A 22524-nucleotide genomic window follows, 5' to 3' on the forward strand; every position below is an offset into this window, starting at 1 on the left:
ATTCAATTGAAGAATACAACTGGCAGGTTTTTTTATTCAATAAAGTAAGTCACGACGGCAATTTTCCAACACTACTGCAGAAGTTTTAAGACGGATTTAACTGTTATGGGCGGAGCCAATTCGACTCCAGAGGCGACGTCAACGGAAGTACACAGAGAAGGTGGGGCCAAATACATAACTGTTATTGCCATATTTATATTATTTTATCATTTTTGTCTTAGCTTAATGTGATATCAAACATGTATTGAATTTCGCTTATTTCATCACGCATTCGCGCTAAGCGGAATACGTCAGCGGAAGTCTGGCGATAGTATGAGGACGAGCAATATATGCTTTCCTTTATGTGTGTTTGCTCGAGCAAACTCTCGTAACCCAGATCCGAAATCAGAATAAACACTGAACTTTGTTCCTCTCATCTGATTGGATACAGAAGCTAATCTCAGTACAAAGCTCCACAGATTTCTCTCTTCCTGCTTGAGCCCGTGAATTTGATGAATCTGCTCAAACGTGCCACCTTCATTTTCTCTCAACAGCCACTAAGCCTTTCTATTGGTAAGATCGGACTTCATCGTTATGAGTAGGTTGACGGAATGCATGGACGTGAATGTTCACTTCTCGGCGTGGTAACTGTAACTGTTACTATTGCTGCAGTGTTGCTGTATGGGAAAGGTAAACACAGGGCGAGTGGAGGCGAAACTGCCATCTGATAAACACAAAATGTATTTGATAAAGCTCACTCAAAACTGTCAAGCGTAACTTGCGTATATTTATAAATTGAGTACACAAGGCCTTGTTTATGTTATAAACGCATTCATTCGTCATGGAGACATTTATGCCAAATATTTCACTCGCGCTATGAACAACAACAACAACAGCGTTATTGATGACGTAGTACACAACACACCAGTGACGTTGTCGCTGTTGTTGGCGCGAGTAAACACTGGTGAAGTTCTAAGGAGCTTCGCATAAACCAGCTCATCCAATCTCTGCATTTCAGGCAGGCCTTTGTCACTATGCACTTGAAAACCGCGTGCGAAACGTCAATTTAAGACGGAACGCGCCGCTAAATTGATGCAAAAACGAGGCCGATTCGCGCGAGTTTGCTGGAGTGCTTATACAATATCATGTTAGTGAACGCAACGCGGGGTTTCCTGTGGTCGGACATGGAGACCAGGGCGCTGTTGAATATTTGGGGTGAACATGACGTGCAGACTGCTCTGGACGGAAACTTTAGGAACAGTCACGTTTATCGAGACGTTTCGAACCGTCTGTGCGAATTGGGCTTCGACCGGACACCAGACCAGTGCAGGATACGGGTTAAGAGCTTAAAGAGGCAGTATTTTCAGGCGAAGGAGGGATCCAAGAAAAATGGGCAGTACCACAAGATGTGCAAGTTCTACGACGAGATGGAGAGGATATTGAGCAATAGACCTTTAGTTGAGAGGCAGGACATTGATAGTGTTGCTGTGGGAGGAGATGAAACGATGGACGAAGATGCTGAGAGCACTGAACTGTTGCAGATGGATGGCAGTGGTGAATGCTCCTTTATGGAGCACCCAGTGAAAACTGAGTATCCATCCTGCCCCATTCCGGTGACAGTGGGTGGCATGAGTATGTACTCGTCTCTCATACACTGATCATTTAGAAAGACAATGCCGTGTTGTTTCTTCAATATGTGCACTGTGTGTGTTTGTGTGTTAATAGTCTCATGTCCTTTGCTTTCAAAGGTTCATTCATAGCTAAACACAGCAACCTGCCGAAGGCCACCACACCCCCATCCTCAGCAAGCAGGCCAAAGCGATGTAAGAAGCGTTTTGCGAACATGTCGCTCGAGAAACTGATGGAGAAGTTTTTGGAGCAGAGTATGGAAGCAGAAGAGAACTTTTACCGGCTTGAGGAGCAGCGTCTTCATGCTGAGGATAAACGTAGGGAGGATGAACATTCGAGAGAGTTGCAGATGCTACAGATGTTGGGACAGGTTTTCGCAGGCTTCGGCACACCATCACCTGCACCTCCGCCCACTCCGCAGCCCTCTTGTATACCCCAGACTAGCCCCTCTGTACCCCTCACACGTCCCTCTTTTGGGAAACGTAACCGTCCATCTGCCTTGACTGAGATCATCAGCCACAGCCAGCCAGATTGCCCAGGTCTGCTCATGGAAGAGGGTGACAGACAATGTTCGTCAAGAGCCATATTTAGTAGAAGACTGAACAACAACATTTTAGTGCTAAAATCCTACTGAAAATTTTAAAGGAATAGTTGCACCGAAAATTAGAATTCAGTCTTCATTTACTCTCATATTGTTCTTAAGTCAAATTTTATTTTCTCGAGAAGCATGAAAGGAGACCTTTTAAATAATCTTTACTAGGGGTTAACCAATATGGGTTTTTCAATGGCAGATACCGATGTCTAGAGTGCATGATGGCCGATAGAAATGCTGACAAACATAATATAATTTAACCACAGCAAATCAGATGTACACAACATTTCTAAAGTAAAAAAACCACATATTTTTATGCAATATTTACTGAACATTGCGTAAACTGGAAAAGACACTTCTGTTAATCTGCCAAGCAGATAATCACAATCACAAGATGACCAAATATCGGCCTATTAATTGGCCTGGATGATATATCGGTCTATCACTAATCTTTGCGCAGCCCTTTTGCCACACGATAACAGTTCATTGTAATCATATCTGTAAAGCTCCAAAAAGAACAAAAATATAGGGATGGGACAAAATGGTTATCTCACTATTCGGTTCGATATGGGATTTACGATTCAATATAATTTTGATTCAATATAAATACACTTAAATCTCAAAGTGTGACAGAATATTTTTTTTAGAAAAATCTATGAGCAAAATGCAAATAAAAATGTCTTATCAGAATAATGTTCTCTAACACACATTATACAGTCTCAAAGTTCAAATAATACGCGAAGGACCCTATGAAATCCGATTTATTTTTCTGCGAATTCCGTGTTTTCAGTTTTTTCTGAATTCTGTGTTATAAAGTTTGATCAAATGTTATCATCAAAAAACTGTCTAATCAAATAAATTCATAAAACTAAAATAGAAACAGAACAATTACTTTTTAACAACCATTGCAATTTTTTTTAAATCAAATTAAGTACTTTCAGCAAAATCTAAAACACACTGGAGTTCTTTTTTTTCTTCAAATACAGACACAACAGAGCATCAAAGTATTAATGAAAGCATTGATGAAAACGTTTTAGTACAACAGCACTTTTGCTTGTGAGATTAAAATGTAGAATAATATTTAATTATTATTGTTGCTATCATGTATATATACTACATTTTACTATACAGTAGTAATGTATTTCTGTTACAATTTCTTCAGGTTTACTCATCTTCTTAAATTGAGCCTTTATTTTGGTGTAAAATCAAATAAAGCACCTTTTAGTTTGTATCTTTTTTTGACATCAGCTTTCCACTTCCAGTTAAGCAGTTTGCTAGATAGCTTAATGTGCTTTTTAAACCACAAAACGCTGCAATTTAATTAAATATAAATATATAGTCTGCATGTGCTGCATGCTTCACAGTGAATAGATGCTCTGTACTTTGTCATCTGTATACACACAGAATGTGCATGATGTTTAAGATCCAGTGTTATCAGTGTTCAGTTTCTCATATACACAAGAAAAGATCACAAACAACTAAAACCTTTAAGCATAGTTTGCTGCGTTCAGGCTGAACTGGTGCTGTACAAGCAATTTGACTAAACAGAACATCCCTGAAAAATATGTCTGGTTGCAATCCTATTATACATAAATTGCAGCTTGTCTGCATATTTTATACGACAACCCATTAGTTGTTTTCATACTTCACAGGAAAACTAAAGTGTTGCCATTCTGATTTCAGCTAGGTAGAGTGTTGCTGACATCTGCAGCCATTTTCAAATAATGGAAACACACTGAAGTAAAGCTACTATTGCACACAAGATGGAGATTGCACCCTCTGTTGTATGGTGTAAATAGAGTAGAATAAAGCAAGAGAGAGTTTTTAATGATTTACGGGTCATTGCATTTATGATCAAATGGAAAGAAAGCAATGTCGCAAATTTTGAAATATCAAATTTTGTCTTGATGTAGTTTGCAGTTTTTCGAAATTAGATATAGTCCCATCCCTACAAAGTAGTCCATACAACTCATGCACTGTATTCCAAGTGTTCTGAAGCTATATTATAGCTTTGTGTCAGGGACATTATGCACCGATAATCCTCCCATCTGCTGAAGCTCTGAAATCTATTTTGCTTTCTTGTTCACATTCAAAATGGCGCATTGATACGCTGCAACAGATTTTACTTTCATTGCCACCAAAACGGCAATGGTTGCTGAGTATGAGGGATTGAGACTGAGATTTGAGAGTTGCAGTGGAGAGAAACATTATCTGTGAATTAAAATCTATGTTTTTTACAAAAATTGTGTTCCTCAGGGGGGAAAAAAGCATTCTTGTTGCATTTGGAATGACATGGGTAAGAGGGGAGGAAATACTGACAGAATTGTTATTTTGGGGGAAACCATTCCTTTAACAAAGTACATGCCTTTAAAATAACTGTCGTATCCGAGTCAGCTGCATGCTGTAACAATTTTTGGAACTGAATTATGCTACTCTTAATTTGTGAGTCTACTAATAATTTGTTCTCTCAGTCATAGAGCGCTCTTTCTCCCTGGGCAATGCTACTATGGACAATCTTGTCACTCTTGTAAGAAACACGATTCCTCCACTGACCAGCAAAAAACACAAGGGTCAGGATGGGCGTATTGGAATCATTGGAGGATGTCAAGAGTAAGTGACAGACAGATCTTTATCAGGGCTGGACACTTACAGTTTAGCTCAGTAGTATTTTACGGAGTGCTTTATCCTGTGATGTACATTCACCATGAGTGCAGTACTCCAGTCACCGTTTATTCTCTCTTAATTCAAAGTTGCTTGGTAAAATTGACATTTTTACATGTTTTTAGGTACACAGGAGCACCTTACTTTGCAGCTATTTCTGCTTTAAAAGTGGTAAGTATTCTGTTCAGAATCCACCTAATTTGGTCTTTGTATATTTTGGTGAGATATGTTTAGTTAATTTAATCTTAAACATTTTCTTTTAATAGCTTGCTTAAAATGTCTCTACCCCTTGACGGATATCACTAAAATAGGTGTCACTCCAGACCAAGGCTTTAAATGGCAAAAAGAGTCAGGGCAGTAGCTTGCATCTTTTTAGTCAATCAGAAATGTCTTCTGCATGTGAATCATTTTATTTGTTCGGGAGAGGGCAATTTGTTAAATAAAAAAAAATGCTGAAATCACTTAGCACCTGTAAGGGAGCAACTTTATCTCATTTTAATGTCTTTTGGTCATTAACCTTATACTCTTGCTGTTTTTCAGGGAGCTGATCTGTCACATGTGTTCTGCACTAAAGATGCGGCCCCAGTGATCAAGTCCTACAGTCCTGAGCTCATCGTCCATCCAGTACTGTGAGCAGCAAATCTTATTGCACACAATCTGTTATTACAAGTGAATTGTATAAAATATCTCTGGTGGCCATCAGACAGAGTTTCTTACAAGTAATTCATTATGCACCCCAAGGGATATAACAAGATAATCCATTGGGCCATCTGAAATATGTTGTATTGTGGGCTCTGACTCTGAAAGACTTGTGTATGTTGTCATAAAATGCTCTATTTCTCTCCTGTCTGTCTGTCCTTCCAGAGACAGTCCCAATGCTGTGGAGGAGATTGAGAAATGGTTGCCCAGGCTTCACAGTCTGGTTGTGGGACCTGGTCTGGGGAGGGAGGATTTGCTGCTTAAGAATGCAAAGGCAAGCGAAGTTATGGTTTAAAGACCTTATATTACATCTGTTTTGTGATTTCTTTAATACTAATGTTCAATACAAAAAGCAGCGATATCTATTCTTTTAAAAGTTTGGAATTTGTTCCAAGTTCCTTTTAAGGTGCTTTTAATAGTCAGTGTAATATACAGTACCAGTCAAACATTGGAATGTAAGTTTCTAATGATCTTAAAAAAGATTTAAAAAAACCTTTGATATTAAGGTTTAGGCTAAATGGTTGATTTTACTTTTGTAGACAAACATAAATTGTGTCAGCAGAACTAAAAATTCAGTTCTAATTTTGTCAAATTGAAATTGATAAGTTGGACCAGATAGTAAAGGAAACTACTTCAAAAGCAGTGAATTCTCACAGATTTGCTTTGGATGTGGCTCAGTTGATCATGGTTTCATACAGGATTCCACATTAATAGAAAACCTGAAAATATCAGGGAATTAATGGAAAAATCATGGAAATAATAAAATCATAAAAGTAGTTGAAGTCTTTTTTTTCTATTAATAAGACAAACTGGTTCACAAATTATTAATTTACAAATTGGTCTGAATTTAAATAAATTTGTAATCCTTGGGCTGTAATCACAAACGACTGAAAAGTGTCAAGGAAAAGTCGTGAAAATTAATTTTTTAAAAAGCATGGGAAATATGTTTATGGTTTTGATGACTTAATGGGATAGTTCACCCAAAAATGAATATTCTCTCATCATTTACTCACACTCATGACATCCCAGATGTGTATGCCATTTTTTCTTCTACAGAACACAAAGATTTTGAGAAGAATATTTCAGCTCTGTAGGGTCAAACAATGCAAGAAAATGGTGGCCGGAATGTTCCAAAGCTCCAAAAAGTATATAAAAGCAGCATTAACGTAATCCACAAGACTCTAGTGGTTTAATCCATTAGTGCTGCACGATTAATCATATCGCAATCGCGATGTCAGCCTGTGCGATTATATGACGGCAAAATGCTGTGATTATATTAAATAAATAAGTGCAATAAACGTTTGGTCATGTGAGTTTCCGGTGTGCTGCGTGGAAATCAGGTGAAGATGGACACCAAGCAGACCGACACTGAACTGGTGGCAAGAAAAAATAACACCGATCAAAGCTTGGCGATATATCTTTATTTCACCCTTAATTAAAGTTCATATAATACGGGAGCGTGCCATGAAATAAACACAAACTCCACAACTGTCATTCTCGGTGCGGTCAGAGCCGCTCCAACCAGTCGCGGAAGAGACTTAATCTGAGCGGGAGTAAAGACCGGGAGATATATAAAGTTCTGCCGTGTGATGCGTACTCTAACACGGAGACGCTCCTCTGAACCCCGTTGTCTGCAGCTCGAATGTCTGATAGAAACACAGATCACAGCTTGGCGATATATCTTTATTTCATCCTTAATTCAAGTTCATACTATATGGGAGTGTGCCCTGAAATAAACACAAACTCCAAAACTGTAATTCTCGGACATCTGCACAATTACAGATGTGTTTGCGAGTGTCACGCCATATGACAAGTCTTCACAGAGATATAAAGAGACATGATGCACCGTTAGCAAAGTGGGATTTCAGAAAATGATCCACACACTGGATAAGAGGTACCAGCGATAAGTAGAACTTTTTAGAAAGAGGATTTGGAAATACCAGTTGGTCATTTAAAAAAAAAAAAAACACACACACAACAGCAACAACAACAACAACAGTTTTAGTGGTTTGAGTGAACCACACATTTATATCCAGAAGAGTTTATAGAAAGTACATGTTACATCCTGATTAAATGTCTGTTTGTTTGGACAATCTTATTTTCATGAAAATTTGTATGTTCTTATTTATTGTTCCATTTTATTTAGGTGTAATATTGAGAAAATAACACGTTTGCAGTAACGCAAATATGATATTATTTAATTTTGTAAAAATATTTTTATTTGAAAACACTGCATTTATAGTTGCTGTTGTTGCTAGTTTGTATGTTTGAGTTGAGAATTGGATGAGAACAGACCAAAATGTAACACTTCCTAGCACCATTTAGCGCTCTGTGTGTGCTTCAAGCTCTAGGAAATTTAATCGATCTTGAAATCATGATTGCCAAGGAGACTGCTGATGTCAAGATTAATTGTGATAAATGAGTTACATTTTGGTCTGTTCTCATCCACACCTATCATATCGCTTCTAAAGACATGGATTAAACCACTGAAGTCGCATGGATTAATTTTCTGCTGCCTTTGTGCTTTTTTTTTTTTTTAGCTCAAAATGTTGGTCACCATTCACTTGCATTGTATGGGAAAGTGTGCATTTCTAGAGAGCTTGGCAATATTATGTATTTTCACTTGGATTAATATTGATTTAGGTTGGTTGAACTCAATGAATTTACAATGGTCCCTTTTTCCTTTTAGGAGATTATAGAGAGGTCAAAACTCAGAAGCATCCCAATCATCATTGATGCTGTGAGTACTGGATCTTCTTCTTCAACTCTATATGTTTCATGTAGCTATTGATTAATATGCTTTTATAAGGCATGTTGGGAGACATCGATGGATTTAGTGTGCCCAATATAGGAGAACTGGGTCATCTTACACATGGCTTTGAAACATTACAGTGTAAACAGTGTATCGAGAATGATCTGCCAAAGTAGGAGATAAAACAGTGACCCTGTAATCTAAAACCGAATATTCAGAATTTATTCAGCTTGTCCAGACAGAAAGAGCATCAGTCATTCACTGAACAGCTGAGTAGAACATTTGTGTTAAAACAGGCATAGCACACTTACTCTAAAAGCAGATAGGATGGCAGCAAACTACAGTGTTTGGTAGAAATGTGTGTGTGTGTGTACGCATGCTACTTTACAGGACGGACTTTGGTTAGTGGCAAAAGATCCATCAGTCATTCAAGGGTATCAGAGAGGCATCCTAACACCCAACTTTATGGAGTTTACTCGTCTGTATGAGGCCATGGTAAGTTTTAGATGTACAAATACATTTTTATTAGCTGTTTAAATTGTTTGTATATTATAACTATGTTACTACATCATTGCTTGAAGCCCCTTTAACCAGAATCAGTGAAACAAACAGCCTTGAGTGGCTAATTACATTATAAAACCATTTTAATAGTAATATGATAAAATATACCAGTGCTCACTAAATGTTTTGTATTGGAAATAAACAATTGTTCCACCAAATAAAATAATATAGTAAAATTCAATTAGTCTAATTGTATGGTATGCTGTTTTAAGGTTACCAAGCAACATAGAAACTAATGCTGCATTCACGTCATGTCAGAATTACTTAAATTACAAGAACTCGGCGGTTCTGCTCGGAGCTGTCCTGCCCGGGACCTCAGAAGGTATTTGTTTCTATGACAACACTCATAACACCAATTCTCGTAATTATGGTAATTCCGACATGATGTAAATGCACCATTAGCACATTAATATAGAATGTGCGGTCACAGGTGTACATTTATTAATTTATTCAAATTAGGAAAATAGTTATAATAAATTAGGAAATTATTTTGAGAAGGGTGCTTTTCTAGAGAGATTAGCAATATTGTGTGTTTTCTAGAGCTGTCAAAATGAATGTGTTAGTGCCTGCGATTAACACATTTATTGTTAATACATCATAAACCCTTGTTGAAAGAGCGAAACCTGTGCGACGTGTCCGCCCATTGTCATTACCCTGATGCACACACCACAAGAGACAAAGCAGTGATTCAGTGTCAGTGATGGAGAAAGGAGCTCTTAATGCTATTTGTTGTACAAAACAAGCCCAGATGGAACTTGTGACTGAAATCAAGTATTTTTCAGCCTATTTAAGGTGCATTTTAATTACCACAGAAGCACGTCAAGTCTTAACTACCACCAAAATGCAGAATGAGATGTTTTTGTTTCAAGCGGAGTTCAAATCAGCGCTTGACGCTGATGCCAATCGTGAATGTGGCTTTACAATTGCTGTAACGAAGCGGATAGCCAAAGTCTGTCAGCTGATTAATATTGTGGAGTATGAGAGTTCGATATTTTAATGCCCATTGCAATGATAATGCAACTTATGTGGGTGCTAGTTCTTTCAATTAGTCAAACTCCCACTTAGACCTTTGGAAATGTTTATTGTTACTTGAATTAGTGCTATTTTAGTGCATTACTATCGTTATACTGTGGAAGGCTTTGTTTGGGAAATTTTACATTTATACATTTGGCAGACGCTTTTATACAAAGCGACTTACAGTGCACTTATTACAGGGACAATCCCCCTGGAGCAACCTGGAGTTAAGTGCCTTGCTCAAGGACACAATGGTGGTGACTGTGGGGATCGAACCAGCGACCTTCTGATTACCAGTTTACCAGTTATGTGGTTTAGACCACTACACCACCACTCCACTAAATTTTAATAAAGCATTTTTATTTTACAAGTTCACATCGATGCTTTGAGTGTAAGTTTCAACTAACGAGTACACATATTTATTGTACAAGTTCTCAAATCCAAATATGCAAGCTTTCAAGTTTTGTAACTGATTAATCTTCATATTTAGACCTGTATTTAGGGCTGACCACCATTGGATCACCCGAAAAGCATCTTAATACCAGGTGGAAACGGGGTCATAGATAAATATTGACTTATCCAATAAAAATTAGAGGCAGAACTATCTTTTGAAATAAAGCATGCAGATACATTTTTTTTATTGCTGTACTGGTAGTTTGGCAGGCAGATGGGATAACGTTAACTAAATATTAATATATTCATCCCATCTCTTTTGTTCTTAACACACATGCCAGTGATTATCTCTCTGATAACCCCAATGCTGGAACACCTGCCTAAAGTTGGTGACCACTTTGGTAGAATTTTTCTTATATTGTATTATTTGTTCTGATTGTTGCCATGTCATAAATTTGAATGCTTTACATGCACCCAGTATAAATTATTGTATTATACATGCTAAATGAATTTTTAATTTTAGTACCATGAGCCTCTGGACAGCACTGACCACAAGAGAAGCGCTCAGCAACTGAGCATCGCCATGGGCAACCTCACCATGATTTTGAAAGGGCAGGAAGACATCATTACTGATGGAAAGAACCGTTAGTGATTTTCCTAAAACACTTCATACAGTTCCACTGAGTCTTTTCTCCTACTCTTGACACTTTTCTATACTTTTTGCTTTCAGTGCTAACCTGTAATCAAGAGGGCAGCGGGCGGCGTTGCGGTGGGCAGGGTGATCTGCTCTCTGGCTCTTTAGGAGCCTTTGCCCATTGGGCATTTAGCTCATCTATAGATGCAACTAAAGGGTAGAGTGCTCTGTCTTCTATTTTCATTAGTTTTGACATTGAATATTGCTTTTAATTTTAAAGATGCATTTCGCCTATAAAATCCTGTCCTCATTTACTCTTCATCATGTTGTTCCAAACCTGTATGACATTCTCTCGTGGAACACAAAAGGATTTTTTGTGGAATCCCAGTTCTTTTTTTATTCAACAAAAAAAGTATTTTAACACCAAAAAATTTTCACTCTTTATTTAAGTTAATGCCAGGGTTATTTAAGAATGTTATAACTTTACATTAATAATAAAAAAAAGTAAAGTATAAAAAGTTACGTAGATTTTTTTCCCCGTTGCTAAATAAGGCAGAAACGCAATGTCACAGTCTTTAAAAAGGGTCAATGGTGCCGCCATATTTGATTTAAGAATGAAATCATACAGGCTTGGGACAATATGAGGGTGAGTAAATCTTGACTGATTTCTTTTTCTTTTTTATTTTCGAGTGAACTATTCCTGTTACGTAGTTACTTTTTTTTTTTTTTTTTCTTCTCCAGTATGAATCCTTCACTGATAGCTGCATTTGGTGCTACTTCTCTGACAAGGCAATGCAATCGTCAGGCCTTCCAGAAACACAGCAGATCTACCACCACATCTGACATGATCCAGGAGATAAGCAGTGCTTTCAAGAAGTTGTTTGAAAGCTAAATGTATCCATGTATACATGTATCCACTCTGCTATCAAGGTCATAAAAGTTTGGAATAAAGAATAAAGGTCTTTCATCTCAATGCTACTCATTAAATAAAGTACATTGTTGATCTTAAGTTCAATGTTTCTCTTTTATTTTAAAGTGCCTCTTGTAGTTACAATACAGTATCTACTACATGTACACTTTCATGTCTGTGTGGTGGCAAAGCCCTTCATAAACTTCATACACTGTTTTCCCCCCCTATATATGTCTGTAGATATGTTTTGTTTTTGAGTGTTTTGGTTTTTGGATTACCCACCAAGAGATGGTTATAACACCTTTATGATTGAATTGCTCTGTTATCAGTAACGGCTGCAATTTATTTATTAGTCTGCGTGATAATTTTCACTTTCAAGTATTCAAATAAATCTCTACTTTTATAGTTAATATTACCTTTACATTAAGCTGTTTTACACCTTATTTTCTGTCAATAACCCACAATCCCTATTTAATATGTAAGAGAAATGATAGATTATTGGAAGTGACTGTCACTTATGGATATCATTTGTTATTCTGCATATTAAACTAACATGAAAGTTTTACCTATAACTGTTTCAGTTTGTGTTATTTTCCCCTGTGTGTATACATGAATGTGTCTGGACACAAATAAATCTGGCAAGAGTTAGATTGGTGAGTTAAAGCTTACTTATCAAACTTATCCAAACACATATTTACCTTCAGTATAGCATTGTATTAAAAAATTACAGCTTTCCTGTTATTACTCATCATGATTGCGTTCCTTAGTTTGCAACAGAAAAAGTATTCTGGTTGTTACATTTGCACATTGAACTATGTAAGATTAAAGAAATATTCATGGTTCAATACAAGTTAAGATCAATCGACAGCATTTGTTGCATAATTTTGATTACCACAAATATTACTTTTCACTCGTCCCTCCTTTTCATAAAATCAAGGTTACAGTGAGGCACTTACAATGCAAGTAAAAGGGGGCAATTTTTGGAGGGTTTAAAGGCTAACATTTAATCTTACAATTTTATAAATCACTTTAATAATTATTCTGTCAAAACTCATGTATTCTTTGGGATGTGAAAATGTTTAAATCGTAATTTGTAAGGTCATTTTTGGGTTTTAGGGGTTACAGTGTCAAGGCAACGAAGTTGTAAAATTGGTAATAAATTATACACAGAAAAGTTAAGTGACTTTATTACACTAAAATCACGTTAACACACATATTTTTACATCTTGTAAAACATTGAGTAATTTAATGTTTATGGATTGGCCCCATTCACTTCCATTGTAAGTGCCTTATTGTAGCCCAGATGCCCCCTTTTTTAAGAAAATGAACAAGTCGAAATAAGCAATATTAAAAGCAATATTGTAAGCAATATTATGCCACAAATGCTGTTGATTGAGCTTAACTTGTATTGAACCAAGAATATTCCTTCAATTATATATTTGCAATATATATTTTTTATTCTAGAATAATTCCTACCACAACATGTCACTGTGATGACAATGTCAGAAAAGATGAGGCTCATCTGACTGCAGCAAACAAAAAACTAACAATATTAAATCATTCTTAAACTTACTAAGAAACACTTTGCAGATTAAAATGTAGCCTTTGTATTGCATAAAGGAATTTTTTCCCCCTTCTTTTTATTTAAAACAAGATATTTATTTGCTAATAACCAATCATTTTCCCAGGGCTAGTAAAGGTGAGGTGGTCTGGTCAAGATAACAGTTCGGATGCACATCTACATCTTCCGGATCCTGTGATGTTTCTGGTCTTGAAGTACGTTTTTTATGTAGTGTACACGCGGGACTCCAATCCGGAGTAAACCGTTTCTGGTTTAATGCAGAGCCCTTCTACCAAATTAGCCTTCTATCTTAGCATAAAATAGCATATATTGGTGGTCTCTTAGACATTATATGAGCGGTACACTGGCAAAAGAGATTAGAGGGTATTCTTTTAGAAAAGATGTCTCTGGAGGAGATGCTTCAATGTGCTGAATAAACTACTTTTGTGAGGAAACAGCTCGTCACGTAATGCCCATCCGTCAATTTCTAACATATTTTACATTAAACAATCCTTTGGAGTGAACTACATGTGGTGTTTGCTACGATAAAATAGCTGTTTTATGAGATAATTTACGGACACTTTTGCGACAAGGAGGTGTCAGTTTACGGCTCTCCTAGTTTATTTATATGGAATCCGCAAACGCTGACATGCTGTCGTTACACGATGGTTACGCTTTCATCTATGGTAAACGCGGCATAAATCTGAGGCGCAGTTTTGTTGCATTGGGCATGCGCCATTCCAATCCGGAGGTTTAAAAATCCGTTTCTGTTTTTGAAAGAGTCTCGCGGGTGTGTGTGTTTTTGTGTGAGCACGCCGTGCGAGACAGACTTCTTGCCTCTTCTTTGTATGCGCTTTGTTTGTGCTGCGTACTTCATATTAAGACCATAAGTCGTCAAGTGCATTTTTGTTTTCGTGACGGTTCCTATTTCCACGCAATTATAAAAGCGGACATTTCTGTTGCGCACTAATGTCGGTCGGGCTGGAGTCTGGATTTTCTAGCGAGGAGGTGCTGAATATTCGCTTCCCTCTTCACCGGGCCTGCAGAGACGGAGATGTGGGCGCGCTGTGCTTGCTTCTCCAGTGCAGCACAGATCAGCTCTCTGTGGAAGACTCTTTCTACGGTTGGACACCGTTACACTGGGCTGCACACTTCGGCAAGGTACAGAATCAGACATGCAATTAATTACTATCCAAGCAGTATACAAGACTCAAATGCATTAGTCATTATTAGGTAGATACTTAATTAATTGCAATGCATAAGCCAGACAAGCTCGGTGTAAATAACACGAACACAATTTCAATATTCATGCATGCGCAAATATATAAAGCTGATGTATTGGAATATATGTGATCACAAAGTACACCATTCAACACTACACAATTAAATTATAAGTTACATCATGCAAATGTCATCGTGATCAGACATTATCTGACTTGCACAGACAGATCAGATGAAATCGCGCATTTAGTAGGTGAACTGCAGACACTTGTCTTGTTTATGTATGTCTCCAATATCTGGTTTTAACAGGCTTGACTCGTGCTGGTAATAAAACATTAGAGACTTGGTCATAAAATAATCAAACAATAAGCGGCAAATTGATGTTATTTCTTTTTGGACTGTGGTAAAACGGCCATTTAAATAAAAGACACGTATATTATTAACGCTCATTATTATTGTAAGTGTATTATTATTGTTGTTTTCTAATAATGATGGCATGAAGGATAGTTTGGCCTTAGGTAATGATGTTGAACTTCTGGTTTTCCCTCTGACTCACAAGAGCTACATTATCATAGTCATATAGCTGTTGTGGTCTCAGATTTCTTGAGTTATCTAACCAGATGAAATCCAGGATGTGCAGGAAGCAGCAGGCTGATATAAAGACCAACCCTTGGTGTTAAAGAAATCTGTTTCTGAAAAGCAGAAGCATTTGCAAGCATGTATACTGCATAAATGTGCATCTCAACACCAAATTGCAACTTGAATGGGAATGAATAGGGTTAATGACTTGACAGAATGTCCTCAACTATTGTGGCAGTAAGTTTGTAGCATACACACACACACACACATACATGCAGCACCTTTACTGTAATAATAGTGTTTTGTTATTGGATTTCAGTGAGATTGTGTCCACTGAACTATAAAAGCTCACCACTTGTTTCAGATTAAGCTAGGTGTTTCAGTTGAATAAAATAAGCAGGCAGAATCTTAGATGATTCATAAAATAGTCACAAGGAAGCTATATAAATCTCTAACCATTTAGATGGCACTCCCACTTTTTGTATTGATGACATTATCAGGTATCTAGAGAAGAGTTGTTTAAAGCACTGTCATGAAACCCCCCAGTTTGGCACCAGTCCTTCAAACCTCAGACTTAAAAAAGAAAAAAAAAAAGAAAAAGGCTCATGAAATGGGTGTGAAAAGATGTAAAAAGGTGGGTGTTATAAAGATGACTGAAACAAAAGTAAAAGAGTTGAGAGGCAATTTGCTGCATATCAATCATATGACAAAATGATTAACATGAGAAGAGGGAAGCTGATAGAACAGCTTGCAAATCAAAGATTCAAATATTATATTCAAAGTTTTGAGAACGAAGGGAAAGCAGGCAGTCCATGATCAGAAGTACGGAGAAGTAGTAATGGAATATGTGTATCTAAAAAAAAAATCTGCTTCTTGTTTGGAGTGCTAGAGTAGCAGAGCTGCTGCCAAAAAACCTCCTCGGCCTGGTTATAAACTGTGGTCCATTTTGAGGAGCTATTTCGCTAATGCTGTTGACCTTGCCTGTAACCGCTGTCACGTCTGCATGCGATTTGATTTCTCCACTTTGAATGGAAGCATTATTTCTCATGAATAATGAAATTAGTCACTCAGAATCGAATGAGGTGTTCGCGTATTCTACTGCCAATCACATCTCAAGAGTTTACTCCTATACCTCATAAATTATGACATTGCTTTCAAGAGATTTTTTTTAAACCAGAAGAACAAAATAACTAAAATTGCCACTTTTCAGTTAATAAACATAATGAGTGCTAAATTTGTTTTCAATGATGTGCAATCTTTACATATCTGTTAACATCTCAGAAATGTTGGGGGTGGTTTCATGACTATTTAAGTCTGCTTCTGTGGGTAGATGAATTGCAGGAAGAGACGGGCTGAAATTAAACATTTTGCAGAAACGAGAATCAAGACATGTTGAAGTAAAACTGTAAAGCCTTGCCTCCAATACATGGGAAATAATGTGTGAGTGCCAATTTTTGCTCTTACCCTGGAGCATAAAAGCTAGCAATAGATCAGTCAGGTCAATTACGCCGCTGATATTTGGCCATTTTGAGATTGTCTGCATCAGCCGATTGACAACTTTTTGTTGAATAACTGAAGTGTTACATGACTCCCCAAGGTGTCAGATACAGACTCTACGACAGTATTGTCAATGTATAGGAGACCTTTTAGTAAGATAGATGCCATATTCAATGTGAGTTAATTATCGTGAATGAAAATAAGGTTGTGAGGAATAGACATATGGTTACTTCAATGGGTTAGCCTGTTAAATACCTTGACGTTGATCGTTCTGCTGACGAAACATTAAAAAGATGAATTGGCAAAAAAAATAAAAAATTCAGTTAACATAACTCCAGAAATCATGAGTTTTGATAAATCATGGAATGTGATCTAGAATATTTACACCCTATTTAACTGTACATCTATCCCTCACAGCCTCTTTTTAATTCGCTAAAAAAAATACCTGACCCTGACAGTGGTCTATATTTAATAATATTCATAACATTATTCAATCAAGTGCAAGTGAATATTTTGTAAAAACAATTTGCAGCCCTTTGTGAAGCTATGTCTCATTTGCTGTGAATTGTATATTGAATTTATAACTGCCACCCTGAGGTTGAGCCATCTTTAAACAACTTTTCCCTGTCTCCTCTTCTCTGTCCCCCAGCTGGAGTGTGTTATGCGTCTAGTGCAAGTGGGATGTGGTGTGAACTCCATGACCTCTCGCTTTGCTCAGACGCCTGCTCATATTGCTGCCTTCGGAGGTCATCCACAATGCTTGCTTTGGCTGTTGCAAGCTGGAGCTGATCTTAACAGACAGGTAAGAGATCAGTTCCTTATTGGATGGTATAGACAATTATTTTATTTCATCTGAAACATATGTGCATCAATTTGCTAGGGCTCGTGGGATAACAGAACATGCAGTATACTGTGCAGCGATGGAAGTGTGTCAACATGTAGAGATTTTTGCTAGATATTTGAGCAGCTTTTAGTTGGCAGTACTGCTTTATATTATGTGGGAGAGCCACAAAACATTGAGGAATGCAAAAACATAGAGTGGGATTGTCCCAAACAAGTCAAACTAAGGAATAACTTTTTATTAAAAAAAAAAATATGTTCTGTGTTAACACCTGAATTCACCTGATGTGTGGTCTGTCACAGGTACGTGTACTTCACCTTCGAATATAGCTTGAGTCATTGCTGTCTTGCTTATTGTTTTGAGTTGTTTTTAACTTGTGGTATTTAATGTTAAGCTCTGATTTGGGAATATTAAATTCACCTTGGCCAAATTTTCACATAGCCCATGGGCACTGTATCACTGTGGTTGTTTCTCTATTTCCATGATAAAGTATCAGTAATTTGTTTTTACTTGTGTGCAGGGTGTAGAATTGCCAGTCAGCATGTAAGCAAATTTCTGTTTATTCATAGATTCGCCACCCCCACCATTCATTGGAGTTTTTCTGCCGAGAAATTAGATTACTAGGCCACGGTTACATAACCAATGATGCGTTGCTGTTCTCCAAATATAGGCTAGTTTGATGTGCATCCCCAGAAGCTCAGGCAAATCAACATTAAGCATTTAAGGACATCACCCTCCCCATCACAACCACTGATCTCATATCCACACAGTCTTGTCTTTTTCTGCCTGGATGAATACAGGGAGAGCAAAGCTGACCTACATTCTTCCTGTATGAATCACAGCTCTAGCTGAACGGGCTGGATGATGCTCAGCCACTCGTTTATAAGTTGTCTCGGTTTGGCTTTCTGTCTGGGTGTAAAGTTCAAGCCGCCTGTTGATAGTGCCTTTGCTCTGTCTGATCCACCTTATCTTAAGAGATGATAATGGAGAGATTACAGTTTTACTTCCTGTCATATTGTGATTGCTGCCATACTCTGCAAAAGGGATGTCACAATGTGAATTTGAAGTCACAATTATTGTCTGATTAAAAAAATCAAGATTTTTATGATTATCTGCAAATTGACCTATTATGCAACAATAAAACCCTCCACAAACATATCACAACTTAAGTTTCATTGCAGCATTCGTTAGGACATGCAGTTAACATATATATTCCTACTTCTAAGTTGAAAACAAGTAGGGAAATTACTTGTAAGTAGGTGCAATTTTCTCTTTCTCCCTCTGACACCAAAATGTACCATAACTTTTCAACAAAAAAGTATGTATACCCTGTCAATAAATAAAAATTAAATAGAAGTTAAAAATAAATGACCAAAAACAACTATAACTTAAAACATATGTTTAAAATAAACATATATGTTTATATGTTTATACAGCACTTTTATGATCACTTAATCTTAAAGTACGAAAAACTATTTGGGGGCATATTTTGGAGGCGGAACCCCCCTTTAAAACTTGAAATAAATGTACTTGAAATCGGATTTACAGTTTCAATTAAGTGTTTGACTTAACCAAATGGTAAGTAGTACACGACATGTAATATTTACTGTGATTGTAAAATTATTACCTTCATATGGGCATGAATCTCTGGATGGTGATCCCTCAGGTGCTGGAACAAATTAGACTGGTTCACCGCTTTTGATAGTACTTTTTGTCTGCACGTTTTGCATACTGAATACCTGTCTTCAACAACTGTAATTTTTTAGATAGCCAAATAGCTGATTTATTTCACTTCTTCGGTGGATAGAACGCCGGGAGATCGCGTTGTTCCGCCATGTTTTCATTTTGAAAGTTTCACGTTCGCTGAAAGTTCACTTTCTGCATGCGCCCCGCCTTACCTAGACAATTACCTCATGAACTCAGTTACCATAGTAACAGCCTCACAGACCAGCCAGGCAGAGGGCAGGACACGCGTGGCACGAGAAGTTAGACCTACACCGAAAGACTAATTTTCAGTAAAAAAAAAAAATTAAATAGACAACATGGTGTTTTTTGTTTTTCTTCTGCTTTTTAACCATCAATTAATCATCAACCAAAGTTTCATAATTGTAATAACCCTATCTTTCCACACTCTTTCACAGGACTATGTGGGAGAAACCCCCCTCCACAAAGCGGCCCGGGCTGGCAGTATTGACTGCATTAAAACCCTGCTGTTCCAGGGAGCCAAGACAGAGTAAGTCTTATCTCACTACTATTCAGAGTTCATTCAAAAGTAACAGTATCTCTCTCTGGCTCTTGGATCCATAAAAATGCCCCACTGGTTTTGCATTCATGAAGGGCTCCATCAAAACTGAAAAAGTGGATTGGTTTCATAAATATAGGGTGCTGCATTCCTTTTCTACCGCTGCCAAGACAATACGAGAGCAAGCTGCTAGTTCTTTCTAGTTGGATCATGTTTCTTCTGTGCAAAGACAAATGAGCTCCCATGTCCTGAGAGGTAGAAAATTGACTGGTTTTTGATCCTGCATAAATTATTTGTAAATGATTGTCAAATAGTTTTACATTTTTCATGCCTTTTTATACATTTAGGCAATAAGCATTGAAAGAATTGGTTTAGGGTTAGTTGCTTGTAATTATGCACGATTGACCATTATTACTTTAGTCGATACTTGTAATGTGTAACAAGGACACTGTAAAATAAAGTGTTACCAAATAACATGTTATATCAATATTTGTTCACTCCATCCAGTCTCTGGAAAATGGAAATCCCCTGCCCAGTTTCATCAATGCTACAAAATGTTTTATGCAGCCCAAACTCAAATGAATTAAGTAAACTTCAAATTTACCAATTTAATGGGATAGAATGCAGTGAAATTAAGTTTTGACAATATCTTCTAGAATTGTGTAGCTCTAGTTCATTTTAATTAAGTAAACCGAACAACCTGTAAATAACCTCTTTTTTTTTTTTATGCTCTCCTGCTCATCCAAGCTGAAATTAATGCATTACATATTATAGAATCCACTTTGGTGGTAGGGCGTATGTACTCCCAATCCATTTTTACATTTATTTTGATGGAGTTCTTTTTAAATGTGTGACCCAGATTTGGAATTATTGGCTTTGTTTTGGCTGATTGTGAAATGTATTCTGAATTAAGTAATTTGATGACTTCTATCACATCATCTATAATCTCCTGTGAAGAGCAGAGGTAAAATCTTTTTTTTTTTCATTCACTTTTAGATTGTGTTTTTATTACAAGGTTGCAAACTCTGTTGCACATTTCCTCATAGCTCAAAAGCAAACAAATTCTTCTTGGTTGCTAAGGAGCATTTTTCCTTGTTAGGAGATATGTAGAAATGGAGCATGAGGGAAAATGTTTAAGCCCATGGTGTGAAGGCAATTGTGCACTCTTCAAAATGTATCTGCAAATGGTCAGTCAGCTCATCTCTGATGTTTTCTGACAAATGATTTGATATAGGTGTACCAGTTTAGCTTTTGATAGTTGTAAAATAAGAAAATTGTGTTCCCGGTGGCATCTGGTTTGTATTAGAGATTGATCAATATTTGTTTTTTATCTCATGATAAATATAGATTGTTTCTATACAAGTGATAATATAACAAATATGCAGTTAAGATAACTGATATAAAGAAGACATTTTTATTTATTCTTCCATTTCTTTTTGTTACAATCATTAGACTAGCCTACAACAATTAGACTGCCTGTTGCATAAAAGTCTATGTTTGACCTGTAAATATTGTGGGTCCTATTGAATACAGATATGTAATGGCATGGTTTGGTGCTCTTTAGTAACCCACCAAATGATGCCATTTATAATAGACCATAAAAAAAACAATTAAGTAGAAAAGTATGAATTACTGTTGGAAATCTCTGCGACATAATTATTGATCTTTCTGTAGTTACTAATAACGTGACATTATCACATTTCTTTAGGCAATTCAAAAGATGTCATGACTCAAAAGACAATAAATTAGAAGTTATACAAAAATAGTGCAAGAATATGCATGGGAACAACACTTGTTGTAATGTAGAATTTTGTAAACCGAAACCACTGGAAAATAGTTGGCACATATCTATACAGATATGTGTATGTAGACCTACATTACATGCTGCTATTTATATATGTTAAGGCAATCTACAATCATGTTTTTATCAAACCGCACAATGATGACTGCAAGATATTATAGCTTAATTTTCTATTATAGCATAATTTTCTGCAAAGCAGAAATGTGTTGTGAAATGTGCTATACAATTAAATTATAAATATTCGATTAGGTTGATTATAATTAGTTCACCTTCTTACAGATCATTTGTTTAGAAAATGCAGTGTGACTACTTTGCAGAGGGATTTTGACAGAAGCTCCTATTTTATTGATATTTATTGTCAACAGATCTCCAGGGTGTTGCAACAAGACTCATCCTTAGATTTGATTCTTCTTGGCATCCCTTAAATGCCACTTTTATTTGTGCAGCACACATGCATATAATGATGGTGTGATAATATACATGCATAAGTGCTCTTGTTGCTCATTCTGGAGAAAGACAACAGTAGATTCAAAACAGACTCTCACCAGTTCATATCTCTTGACAATGACAATTGCCACTTGGAATAGTCAATTTATTCAGGGTTACCTTCATGATAATGGTGGATTTATAGAAAGCTAACTATATCTGATGTTCCACAGAAGCACACAAAACTAACTTTTCCATTAGTGACAGAAACTCCATTTGAAAATCTTTTTGTTCAATTGTATCAATTCAGATGGAACATTCCATTGTCATTTAAACTACACTGCTGAAAAAACATCTTAAACCATCCTAAGGAGGTGAGTTGGTCTCCCAGCCTGGTCAAGCTGTGTACAGCCGTGGCCAAAAGTATTGACAGTGACTTAAATTTTGTGTTTTGAAAAGTTTGCTGCTTCAGTATTTGTAGATAATTTTTTTTTCACATATTTCTATGGTATACTGGAAAACAATTATAAGC

The 22524-nt window shown here is 36.7% G+C and overlaps 2 protein-coding genes across 9 annotated transcripts in view; both read left to right on the top strand.

Moving 5' to 3' along the window:
* Positions 1 to 33: 33 nt before the first annotated feature.
* Positions 34 to 12396, top strand: naxd (NAD(P)HX dehydratase). 7 transcript variants are annotated; one of them, XM_052142385.1, is made up of 11 exons: positions 34 to 160; positions 1728 to 2177; positions 4672 to 4810; positions 4987 to 5032; positions 5402 to 5490; positions 5726 to 5834; positions 8250 to 8300; positions 8703 to 8807; positions 10804 to 10924; positions 11011 to 11131; positions 11656 to 12396. In XM_052142385.1, the coding sequence occupies exons 1-11, from the start codon at positions 106 to 108 to the stop codon at positions 11804 to 11806; spliced, it is 1437 nt and encodes a 478-aa protein (XP_051998345.1). In that variant the 5' UTR covers positions 34 to 105; the 3' UTR covers positions 11807 to 12396. The 7 variants fall into 7 exon arrangements, 6 of the variants coding, with proteins under 6 accessions (XP_051998345.1, XP_051998346.1, XP_051998348.1 ...); XM_052142382.1 differs by lacking the exon at positions 34 to 160 and adding an exon at positions 681 to 1611; XM_052142383.1 differs by lacking the exon at positions 34 to 160 and adding an exon at positions 682 to 1611 and having other exon boundaries at positions 1728 to 2147.
* Positions 12397 to 14052: 1656 nt separating this feature from the next.
* Positions 14053 to 22524, top strand: part of ankrd10b (ankyrin repeat domain 10b) — a 31748-nt gene continuing 23276 nt past the window's right edge. Inside the window, exons 1-3 of one of the 2 annotated variants that reach the window (XM_052142331.1) lie at positions 14053 to 14546; positions 17332 to 17484; positions 19665 to 19756. In XM_052142331.1, the coding sequence (XP_051998291.1) occupies positions 14355 to 14546; positions 17332 to 17484; positions 19665 to 19756 (437 nt within the window). In that variant the 5' untranslated portion in view covers positions 14053 to 14354. The remainder of the gene's footprint in view (positions 14547 to 17331; positions 17485 to 19664; positions 19757 to 22524) is intronic. The other variant, XM_052142330.1, reaches the window with a different exon arrangement.

This window comes from Xyrauchen texanus, chromosome 14 (assembly GCF_025860055.1).
Source record: "Xyrauchen texanus isolate HMW12.3.18 chromosome 14, RBS_HiC_50CHRs, whole genome shotgun sequence".
NCBI classification, from domain to species: Eukaryota; Metazoa; Chordata; class Actinopteri; order Cypriniformes; family Catostomidae; genus Xyrauchen; species Xyrauchen texanus.